At 36.5% G+C, this 12,907-nt stretch overlaps 1 protein-coding gene across 1 annotated transcript in view; it reads left to right on the plus strand.

Moving 5' to 3' along the window:
* The window catches only part of LOC105813272 (MAM domain-containing glycosylphosphatidylinositol anchor protein 2), a gene marked incomplete at its 3' end in the record, with an annotated part of 268,929 nt that overhangs the window by 107,578 nt on the left and 148,444 nt on the right, over nt 1–12,907 (plus strand). The window contains exon 4 of the mRNA XM_012647919.1: nt 1,967–2,296. Within this exon, the coding sequence (XP_012503373.1) occupies nt 1,967–2,296 (330 nt within the window). The remainder of the gene's footprint in view (nt 1–1,966; nt 2,297–12,907) is intronic.

The following is a 12,907-nucleotide window of genomic DNA, read 5'->3' on the forward strand; positions in this document are numbered from 1 at the left end:
AATTACATTTGAATTGCATGTGCACAAAATTATATACCAAATATGGTGGCCAGATATAGACATTTTCATCACATTTCCTTTCTAAATAAAATGTGAAGCCATACTTCAGTGCTTACAAAAATATAAATATATGATGCTAAGTAATAGAATACCATAATTTATCCTAATTTCATCCTGGAGTAACCTACTGATAAAGATATGGTTAGAGATATATAAGATTCATAAGTTGCATTTTATTATAGAAAAATGTAATGAACGACAATATGAGAATGTGATATAAATATTTGTCTCTGGTGTTTTTTTGAGACTGAAGCTTAGTGCATTTTCTAAACAATAGTTTGAGGGGTTGTCCTCTGAGATTCAAACTTCTTAAAGCATATAAAACATTTCGTACTTATGTAGTATATGATTTCTCTAGACATAGGTATTATAAGTGCTTTGTGAATAAATTGGGCTGTAATCTTTGTATACAGAAGCTGCAATACATGAGGGCCATGGTTATGTCTATTTTGTTCATCTCATGTAATCAGGGTCTAGCCAAGTGCCTAGTCCTAAGGAAGAGCCCTAGAAATATGTCTTGAATAAAAAAAAACAAACATTGTTTTTAATATTCATTTACCTCCCCTCACCAAGAGGCAGACAAGAAAGCAGATGGAAATATTTCGAGGTAAAGAGTAAAGAAATTTAGATTTTCTTTACTCTTTACCTTTTAAGATTTAAAAATGTGTTCATGTCTAGTTTATTCTGCACAGTTCTATACATTTTCATGGTGCTTCCTGGCCTTTGTTGGACTAATGGAAAAAAATTTGGTTCAATTTTGGAGTGGTTATTCAGAATGCAATTAGAAGGGCTCTAGTGTCTGCAGGTCCACTAAATTCATGACATTTTTCACAGTATCATTGTAGTTAGGTTTAATGGTAAAAGTGAATGACCAATATTTTATTCTGATAATTGTATTTCACTGCATGTGCTACATTTCATTATATAGGGATAGTTATGTTATGGAAGAAGGAAATGGGGAAGATATTGGAAAAAGCAAAAATGTGTGCATAAGTGAATCCATGTCATAAAAGAGAGAAAATTCTATTTCATATTGAGCCCCGTGGTGTCATTCAGAGTTCAGGTCCTTAGAAAGCCTATAGATGCTCCTCCAGCAGCCTTCTGGTAGTCAGTACTACTGACCCAGATTGTGAGAACAGCAGTGACTGCAGACCTAGAAAACACTGCTGTTCAGATACAAACATGGCATGTTTACCAAGCCATCTGCCAAAAGGTTCTCTTGGTTATCTACATGAGAGAGCCAGTAAAAGTGTTTAACTGGAAATGTCTACATATGGTAGAACAGAGAAGTTCATAGAAATGTTTTGAAATTTTTTTGCCTTTTTTTTCAATTCAGATTATTTCAATGTATGAGAATGCCTCATGCATGTGAACTGAATCAGATCTTAACTAAACTAGTTTTGCCAGCATGTAGATACAACCTTAGAAGAATTTTCTTTAATATGACATTTGTGCAATATTTGAGTTGTTTGGAAAATTATGCAATAACTAAGGGGTGATATAGGGAAGGAGTTAGACTAAATGATCCATATTATTACTTTTAATTTTAATACTCTATGACTTCATATAAAAAGGTTTCATCATTTGCTCAAAATTAAATGGCAACAATGTCTCAGTATAATTGTATATAGACTTAAAGCATTGTTTTTTATGTCACTGGAAAACATTATGCAATTTATAAAAATCAGTGTTTAGAGAGTTTAAGTGACTTAGGTTTTTAGATTTTTCTGGATTACTTCAACAAGGTTTATTGGTATGCACACTACCTAGATATAACAAAGAAACATGTGCACTTTATTTTATTTTTGTTTTACTTTATTTCAGCCTAGAGATGATTATCTAGAGTGAATGAATCCCTAAAATTAGGAAAGTAACACTAACTACTTATGGAATTTTTATGTTTTAGCATTAAAAAAGGGACGATTTTGGATCACGCCAGATCCTTATCACAAAGATGACAACATCCAGATTGGGCGTGAGGTGAAAATATCTTGCCAAGTAGAAGCTGTTCCTTCTGAGGAGCTAACATTTAGTTGGTTTAAAAATGGTCGTCCATTAAGAAGTTCTGAGAGGATGGTTATTACACAGACTGATCCTGATGTCTCCCCGGGAACGACAAACTTGGACATCATTGACTTAAAATTCACGGATTTTGGGACATACACATGTGTAGCATCTCTGAAGGGAGGAGGAATATCTGATATCAGTATTGATGTTAATATATCCAGCAGCACAGGTAAGAAGCATGTTTATGATGCAAAAGATGTTCACATTTAAAATAATTAAAGTTTAGCAGACAAACTGAATAGTCTTTAGTTAAGAACATTATTATTTTTTAAAAGTTTTCTAATCACAAAACTTTAATATTCTGAATGCTCAATAAATATCAGGTTGTGAAACATTGTTACTTCTATTTTGATTTAGATTTACAGGATATTTCACAGAAATTGTGCAAATAAAGTTAATAGCATTGACTAAGAGAGACATAGGCTTCTAGGTTAAATAACACCAGTTTTCCATTAACTATAAATCCTCTGCAGGGCCTAAAATTATATTTATAAAGTTAAACAACAAATGTCTAAAGAGGTAAGACCAATTTCCAGAACTTTTAAAGAAACAAACTATTTAGTTCTAAGGCAAATATACTGAGAGATAATTTAAGAGTGTTCAAATACAAGATATATAAGGAATGTGTCCTCCACTAACAAAAACTGATACATTAAAGTTGTAGTCAAATGTGACTTTTTGGAAAATCATCTGGTAGAATTTCTTCATCATGAATATAGTTATATGTGAAAATATAAAGCCGTAAAATTCTTTCTTTTAAGGTTAAAAATATGCTATCAAGTTCTTCTTAACTAAATGTACATGTGTAGACAAGGAAAAATCCCAGAGTTTTGATGTATCAGAGCATTCAGATTCTTTCAAGCTCTTTTATTTTATGAGTCAGCATACATCCACAGAGCTGCAAAGTAGCTGTATTTGTTTTGCCGACGTGTTACCAGATTGAATTTTAATTGAAGATTCTTACATTAGGTGAATAATATGTCTTGAAAAGAGGCCGAAAAGGTAGTAGACACACTCGGTTTTGAATAATATTTAACACTTGCTTTTCCTTTGCAATCAGGAAGCATTTTGACTCTTGTACTTTAAGATATTCACTTGTAATTTTGTGCCTTCTCGTGGTTCCAAATTATAATGCAAACTGGATTGGTTTTATGCCTTAAAAAATAGAGGTCCATACTTCAGGCTGACAAAATATGCTTACTTTCCACAATTCTTCTTTGTTTCTAAAAGACAATTAATTTTTATCATCTACAACTAATGTAAATGGACATTAGGGTGATGAAAAGTACTCGTGTTTAGACTTTATTCCTTTTCTAGGTAAAAACATCAAGAAACAACAAAAACTTTTTTCATCTAAATGATATTTAAGTATTGGTGCTAGCACTGGGACATAGATTCATTTAGAATATCTGATTAGAAACTGTTGATATGCCCAGTTATCGTTTCTTTATATATTCATTCAATCAACAAATATCCATTGATTGCCTACATCAATGTGCTAGGTGACACTGTACTAGGGGACATCCCACATACATTTCCTATAAGAGTAAGAATAATAATATAAAATCCAGGATCATTTGTCCTTATTTTTTGAGGGATGCTTGTGTAGAATTGTTCTATACTTAATTATAATCATTGCTTTGTTTTGTTTGGTTGCCTGTCTAGTTTTATTTTCTTTTTCAGAGCCAGTGACAAAAATGCCAGATCCAAAGAATCAATGCTTCTATCTAAAAGGACTCCTTTGGTGGGAGTACAGTTTATATGCTATTTAACTTAGACAAAAGAAGGAGCAAAGAATGGAAAGAAGAAGGGAACATTACATAATTACTCACAGAATGAGCCCTGACACTCATTTTTTAAATATACTAGTTATAGTGTCTATTTGAAATTATGTATTGTAAATGCCAAAGTAGAAAGGATGACTGACATTGATTTATGAAATTTCCAAAAATCCTAAAGGGAAAATCTAAGATTATCAGAGAGCAGATTTTCCTTCAAAAAAATGCCTCTTAGTAATCAGAGATTAATTGTAATAATTACATTTTCTTAATTATTATTAATTTATCTGGTTACCAAAGGAAACAACAGTAGAGTTAAAAATATGTATATTAAGTCTTCTTCCAAAACACTACCCCACCTACTACAGACAGACCTGGTTCCTCCCTAGAGTGGAAGCTTCATGAAGTTTTAGTCTTTGTCTGTATTGCTCATTATTGTAATCTCAGCATCTGGAACAGTACATGGCACATAGTAGATACTCAGTAATCTTTGAATAATGAAATGAGCTAATTTGTGCACACCGCTTTCCTTTTATGTTTTCTTTCCTTCTATTATCTCTGTAATACAAACATTTGGTGCCCCTCTTATTGCCCTTGTAATTCCTTACTGACTTTAAGACAAGTTATTTGATAAAAAAATTTATACTATGACTTAATGTGTTACACTCCGAGGGGCAAGACTGGCTCCATAATCTGTGATGTCCAGTGAAAATAAAAATGTGTGTCCCTTGTTCAAAAATTGAGAAATTCATGATGGCAGCATCAGACCATTAAACCAAACTTGGAGACCTTCTTGGTGTGTCTACACGGTGGTAGGCTCATGAGGCTGGCCTGCCCAGGAGTTTGTATTGTGAGAGAAGGCCTGGAGAACATAATACTTAACTTAAAGAATGAGTCACTAAAGGCAATTTTATATTCTATCTTCTTCATGAAACTATCTTTGATGATTGACTTTGCTTGCAGGAGAGTGGAATACCAGAAAGTAGTATAAAGTTCTATAGATCTGAGATTATATAATTCAACTGATATCATTAAAAATGATTTTTATCCCTATATTGTAGAAGACCAAATTAAAGCAGTGATTTGATATTAAAATAGTTATATTCTAGGATAGAGTTTGAACAATGAAAATGAACAAGATGTAGCATGGAAGAAAATCTTGGACTATATTAATTCTCTGAACCATAGAGGATACACAGAGAATTCCCATAAATTGGGTGGGTGAGTCAAAGAGAAGGAAGAAATTGTTAAGACATAAGTGTATACACGGGGACCTGCTAGATTGGGGTTTTTCTCATTATATTATTACTATTTTAACAAATGGTAGATTAATCAAGTGCTCAGTGGTTTTCTTATGTGTTAAACATTTTCTTTATGTTAAATATAAGCTATTGTAGGGTGACATTTTAAAACATTTTTAAAATTTCTAAGCCTTTTTTTTTCATTCAAATCTTACATTGAATCCAAACTGATACTATTTTAAGAGGCATAATATATTTATTAAGAAGAGGGGAGATTTGGGGGGAGGGGCAAGATGGTGGATGAGAAAAGCCACCAGCCAGAGTGTCTCTGCAAGAAAGATAGATTTTAGAAGAAAGTAAACAAAAAAATAAATAAACAGGCAGACAAACATAGATTGGACAAGGGTTGGAAGGAAGCATGCCTGAAACAACAGGAGACTCCATGGGAAGAAGTTCTGGAGGAGAACTGGAAGGAGAAAGGCCCCTGAGAGGCTTGGAGACCAATGACAAGGATAGGTGGAGCAGTTAAATTTCCCCTCCCTTGCATCTCAGACTGCTGGTGGGCTCCTGAGCAATTGGAGAGACCTGCCAACACCAGCCCAGAGACAGCCACCACCAGTGAGCAGTGAGCCTCTTGCAGACAGGGAACCAGGCTCCCAAGCTCCCTCAGGGCACCTCCCAGGCCTGCAGACCTGAGCCGATTGGCAGGTGCCATGCTGCTTCATTCTCCCCTTTCCCTGCCCTACCCAAGGCTGCTGAGAGAAACAATTTAGCCACCACCCTGAGGCATTTGCAGGGAATGGGACCTTTCCTTTTGGGGCCCTACTGTAGACTGAGGAGTACACAGATAGTGAGCTTCCTACCTGCCAGCCCTCCCAGGGGCTGCTTGCCTAGTGACTCCAGAAGAGCGGGGCAAATCCAGAGGTGGAGAGACATCAATCCAGCTTGGGCACCCTGTGGGTGACTTGAGACCAGCACTCCTCTCCCTGGCAGGGTCAGGGATTGATCTCCAGGGCCCAGGGGACAGGCCTGCAGACCATATTCCATACACCCAAGCCTCGATCGCATTGCCCCGGGGCACAGAAGGGACATTTGTGAACAAGCTTACTGAGATGTGTGTGCCTTCAGGGGCAGATCAGCATGCTTGAGGGGCAACCCTTCTCCCACAGGAAGGACGTGCGCCCAGCCCAGACTGCGATCCTGGGCAGGGAACCTCACAGCCTGCATCTCAGCCAGGGGGATATCTTCTGGCTTGAGGTCCTGCCTATTCCCTGGCAGAGGCCCAGAAAAACTGTGGAATAGGGAAGGGTGGAAAGGAATGAGGCCTGCTCCAGACTACAGGTCTCAGACAGCCCCACCCCCACATGCAGACTTTTTGGCTGAGTGAGGCCATTTCAACCCCTCCTTGGCAGCTTTGCCCAGAAGCAGAGAACAGACCTTTGAACCCTGCTAACAGTATTTGTGGAGCTTGAGGGCAGGCTCACCCACCCCAGCTCTGCCCAGACTCCCCGACCTGCCCCCACTGAGGTGGAGAATAAGGAAACACCTGGAAGTCCCAGGGCCCCACACACCACCTGAGGCACTAAAGTGCCTCTCCAGAGGAACAAGAGCTGGTTACAGAACCCAAAAACGACACTGCAGCCTGCTCCTCCCAGCAAGCACCACCTACTGACAGGGAGGTCATTCTGCACACCCTTTTACTGCATCTACTAACTCATCATAAAGAGTGTGGTTGAATCTCACCCAAAAATACCAGCTACTAGCTCAGAGAATAAACAGGGCATGTAATTATCCAAATGAAAATCTAAAGATAAAAAGCAACAACTGATCTGTATGGGAAGAAATCAGTGAAAGAACTCTGGAAGTATGAAGAATCAAATGGAAAGTATAACCCCAAAGGGGAACACCAGCTCTCTAGCAATAGACATCAACCAAATTCAGAACACTGAAATGACAGAATTCTGAACGTGGATTGTAAGAAAATTCAATGATATGCAAGAGAAAATGGATAACCAACACAAAGAAACCACTAAAAAAATCCAGGACTTAGAAGTAAAATTCACTTAAGGAATTGAAATATTAAAGAAAAATCAAACCGAACACCTGGAAATGAGGAATTTATTCAAGGAACTACAAAACACAGTGGAAAGCCTCAAGAACAAGGTAGATCAAACAAAAGAAAGAATCAGGGATTGAAGATGACACCTTTCAATTAAATAAGTCAGTCACAGAGATAGAGCAGAGAAATAAGAGAAAAGAGCAAAGCCTACAAGAAATGTGGGATTACGTGAAGAGGCCTAACATGAGAATCATAGGCATCCCTGAGGGTGAAGAAGAAAATACACAAGGGTTGGGTAAGCTATTTGAGGATATCAAAGAGGAAAATTTCCCAAGCCTTGCTAAACATCTTGATATCCAGGAAGAAGAAGCTCAAAGGACTCCTGGGAAATTCATCACATACAGGAAGACACCACGACATACAGTCATCAGACTGACCAAAATAACCACCAAAGAGGCCCCCCTACGAGATGTAAGGTGAAAGAAGCAGGTAACCTACAAAGAAAAACCCTTCAGAATAAGAACAGACTTCTCAACTGAGACCAAACAAGCAAGAAGAGACTGGGGCCCCATTCTCACTTTTCTCAAACAGAATAATTCCCAGCCTAGAATCTTATACCCTGCAAAACTAAGTTTTGTATACGAAGGACAAATAAAGACCTTCTCAGATAAGCAAAGATTGAGGGAATTCATCAAGACAAGACCCACCCTTCAGAAAATACTCAAAACAGTGTTGCACACAGATCAGCATAATAAACACTCACAAATGTAAAATCATCCAAAAGCTAAAGGTCAAAGGCCAGATACAAGAATGATATCTCTTTCTCAAGAGAGAAAACAAAGCAATAAACTTCAACTCAACAGGATGAACAGAAATTTGCCCCACTTATCAATTCTCTCAATAGATGTGAATGGCTTGAACTGCCCACTAAAGAGACATAGGCTGGCCGAATGGATAAATATACCCAAGCCAAGTAAATATACAAGCCAAGTATCTGCTGTCTTCAGGAAACATATCTAACCCACAAGAATCCATTCAGACTCAAAGTGAGGGGATGGAAAACAATATTTGAAGCAAACAGAAGCCAAAAGAAAGCTGGCGTGGTGGTTCTGATTTCAGATAACTTAGTCTTCAAATCAACAAAAGTAATGAAAGACAAAGAGGATCACTATTTAATGGGGAAGGGTACAATTCAACAAGAAGACATAACAATTCTAAATATTTATACACCTAACTCAGGTACACCCAGATTCATAAAGCAAATCCTACTTGATCTAAACAAAATGATAAACAGCAACACTATAATATCTGGAGACTTCAGCAATCCTCTGACAGAAAAGGACAGATCCTCCAAACAGAAAATTAACAAAGAAATAATGGACTTAAACAGAACTCTAGAACAAATGGGCCTGACTGACATTTACAGAACATTCTACCCAAAAACCACTGAATATACATTTTTCTCTTCAGCTCATGGGACGTTCTCTAAGATTGACCATATCCTAGGCCACAAAGCATGTCTCAAAAAATTTAAAAAAATAGAAATTATACCATGCATCTTCTCACTCCACAGTGGAATAAAATTAGAAATCAACTCCAATAGAAACTGTCATCTCTATGCAAAGTCATGGAAACTAAACAAGCTTCTGCTGAGCGATTATTTCATTAAGGAGGAAATCAAGATAGAAATTAAAAGATTCTTTGAGCTAAATGACAAAGGAGACACAAGTTATCAAAATCTGTGGGACACACTTTAAGCAGTACTGAGAGGAAAATTTATATCCATAAATACCTACATCCAAAAGACAGAAAGATCACAAATAAGCAATCTAATTAATCATCTCAAAGAACTGGAAAAGGAAGAACCAACCCCAAACCCAGCAGAAGAAAAGAAATAACAAAGAACAGAGCAGAACTAAATGAAATTGATAATAAGAAAACTACACAGAAGATTAATAAAACAAAAAGTTGGTTCTTTGAAAAAATAAAATTGACATGCCTCTGGCTAGATTAATGAGAAACAGAAAAGAAAGGACTCTAATAAGCTCCATCAGAAATGAAAAAGGAGAAATTACAACTGATGCCACAGAAATACAGAATATCATTATGAATACGATAAAAATCTCTATGCACATAAACTGGAAAATGTGGAGGAAATGGACAAATCCTTAGAAACACACAGCCTCCCTAGGCTCAATCAAGAAGAAATAGAATTCCTGAACAGACCAATATCAACTACCAAAATTGAAATGGCAATAAAAAACCTTCGTAAAAAGAAAAATCCCAGACCAGATGGTTTCACATCCGAATTTTACCAGATCTACATCAAAGAACTGGTGCCTACCCTGCAGAAATTATTCCACAACTTTGAGAAGGAAGGAATCCTCCCCAATACATTGTATGAAGCCAACATCACCGTGATACCAAAACCAGGAAAGGACACGACAAAAAAAGAAAACTACAGACCAATATCTCTTATGAATATAGATGCAAAAATTCTCAACAAAATCCTGACAAACAGAATTCAGGTGCTTATCAAAAAAACAATCCACCATAACCAAGTGGGCTTCATCCCTGAGATGGAGTGATGGTTCAACATAGACAAATCTATAAATGTCATTTGCCACATAAATAGAAGCAAAAACAGAGACCATATGATCCTCTCAATAGACGCAGCAAAAACATTTGACAAAATTCAACACTCTTTTATGGTAAGAACGCTTAACAAAATTTGCATAGACGGGACTTACGCAAAAATAATGCAAGCCATATATGACAAACCCATGGCCAACATCATACTGAATGGGGAAAAACTGAAAGCCTTCCCACTTAGAACTGGAACCAGACAAGGTTGCCCTCTATCACTGCCTCTATTCAACATAGTGCTGGAAGTCCTAGCCAGAGCAATCAGACAAGAGAAGCAAATCAGGGGCATCCAGATGGGGGCAGAAGAGGTCAAACTATTGCTCTTTGCTGACAATATGATCTTATATCTAGAAAATCCCAATAATTCTGCCATGAGACTACTGGAATTGATAAAGAAATTCAGAAAAGTCTCAGGTTACAAAATGAATGTACAGAAATCAATAGTATTCCTATATGCCAACAACAGTCAAACTGAGAACCAAATCAAAGACTCAATACCCTTCACAATAGCAACAAAGAAAATAAAGTACCTAGTAATATATTTAACTAAGGAGGTAAAAGACCTCTATGGGGAGAAGTACAAAACACTGAGAAAGGAAATAGCAGAGGACATAAACAGGTGGAAAACCATACCATGCTCATAGGTTGGCAGAATCAACATTGTTAAAATGTCTATACTACCCAAAGTGATATACAGATTCAATGCAATCCCTATTAAAATACCAACATCATTTTTCACAGATATAGAAAAAATAATTCTATGCTTCATATGGAAACAGAGAAGAACCCATATAGCAAAAGCAATCTTAAGCAAAAAGAACAAATTGGGAGGCTTCAATTTACCAGACTTTAAGCTATACTACAAGGCTATAGTAGCTAAAACAGCGTGGTACTGGCACAAGAACAGAGACATAGACCAATGGAAAAGAACTGAGAACCCAGATATAATACCATCCTCATATAGCTATCTAATCTTCAACAAAGCAGACAAAAACATACAATGGGGAAAAGAATGCTTATTCAATAAATAGTGCTGGGAAAACTGGATAGCCACATGTAGAAGACTGAATCAGGATCTACACCTTTCACCTCTCACAAAAATCAACTTGTGGTGGATAACAGACTTAAACCTAAGGTGTGAAACCATAAGAATTCTAGAAGAAAATGTTGGAGAAACTCTTATAGACATTGGCCTAGGCAAAGAATTTATGAAGAAGACCCAAAAGCAATCACAGCAACAACAAAAATAAATAAATGGGACCTGATCAAATTAAAAAGCTTCTGCACAGCCAAGGAAACTATCACGAGAGTAAACAGACAACCTACAGAGTGGGAGAAAATATTCACTAGTTACACATCCAATAAAGGGCTGATAACTAGAATCTATGTAGAACTCAGGAAAATCAGCAAGAAAAAAATCAAACAACCCTATCAACAAGTGGGCAAAGAACATGAGCAGAAACTTTTCAAAAGAAGATAGACTAATGGCTAACAAACATATGAAAAAATGCTCAACATCTCTAATCATCAGGGAATGAGAGATCACTTATGTCCAGTGAGAATGGCCTTTATCAAAAAGTCCCTAAATGATAAATGTTGGAATGGTGGAGGAGAGATAAGAACACTCATACACTGCTGGTGCGGCTGCAAACTAGTATGACTTCTATGAAAAGCAATATGGAGATACCTCAAAGAGATACAAGTAGAACTACCATTTGATCCAGCAATCCCATTACTGGGCATCTACCCAAAAGAATAAAATACCTTCTATAAAAAAGACATGTGTACTCAAATGTTTGTAGCAGCACAATTCACAATTGCAAAGATGAGGAAACAACTCAGGTGCCCATCAATACATGAGTGGATTAGTAAAATGTAGTATATGTATACCATGGAGTTCTACTTAGCCACAAAAAACAATGGTGATCTAGCACCTCTTGTATTATCTTGGATAGAGCTGGAACCCATTCTACTAAGTGAAGTATCCCAAGAATGGAAAAACAAGCACCACATGTACTCACCATCAAATTGGTTTTAACTGATCAATACTTAAGTGCACCTATAGTAATAACATTCATTGGGTGTCGGGCAGATGGGAGGACAGAGGAGGGGATGGGTAAACACAGCTAATGGGTGTGGTGCACACAATCTGGTGGATGGACACTCTTGAAGCTCTGATTCGGGTGGGGCAAGGGCAATATACGTAACCTAAACATTTGTACCCCCATAATATGCTGAAGTTAAAAAAAAAATTTTTAAGAAAGAGATTACAAAACTGAAAAAGCATAGCTTTAAAAAAAAAAGAAGAGGATGAGGTACCATAAGACATTTCTCTCTATGACAGAAAGCCATTTTTTTAAATGACAGAGTGACATTTCAACATGTTTTTGATGACTTTTATTGAAATATAAAATATTCCATGAAGGTAATTTTAGTCTACAGAGTTATTAACATTTTTAAAGATAATGATTTGCTTTTAGAAAAAAACTTTACATAGAGAGGCTACATGTATTTTGCCTCATGAATTTGCTTGAATAATATAAAACTATGATATATGTGATTAGAGATTATGTCATTTTCACATTAATTCAATATTAGAAACTTTTTTTCCTCCTGATTCTGTAAACATGCAAATTGTTTTATTGGGAGCATTTATTAATTTTGCTAATTTAAAAATTATATTTCTTTCAGATTTCTTTACTGAGTTATTGCTGCATAGTAGGCTCTGTGTAATATGGTGATAGTGCAAATGGACCTTGCCCTTAAGGAGCTTATAATTTAGATTGTCAAGACAGATTACATAGAAACTAGGCAATATATAGCAGATGGGTACTGTGCTTAAAGTTTGATCAAACTTCTGGAGAAGTCGTGAATGCTTTTTTCAATGTGGGTACAGGAAAGTTTCACAGAGAAATGACATCAATCTTGATGAAAACAGAATGTGTTCCAGCTCTATCCAGGAGAATACAAGAGGTGCTATATCACCATTATTTCTTAAAGCTGAATAGTACTCCATGGTATACATATACCACATTTTATTAATCCACACATGTACT

The sequence above is a fragment of the Propithecus coquereli genome, unplaced genomic scaffold, assembly GCF_000956105.1.
Source record: "Propithecus coquereli isolate 6110/MARCELLA unplaced genomic scaffold, Pcoq_1.0 Scaffold278, whole genome shotgun sequence".
In the NCBI taxonomy this organism is placed as follows: Eukaryota; Metazoa; Chordata; class Mammalia; order Primates; family Indriidae; genus Propithecus; species Propithecus coquereli.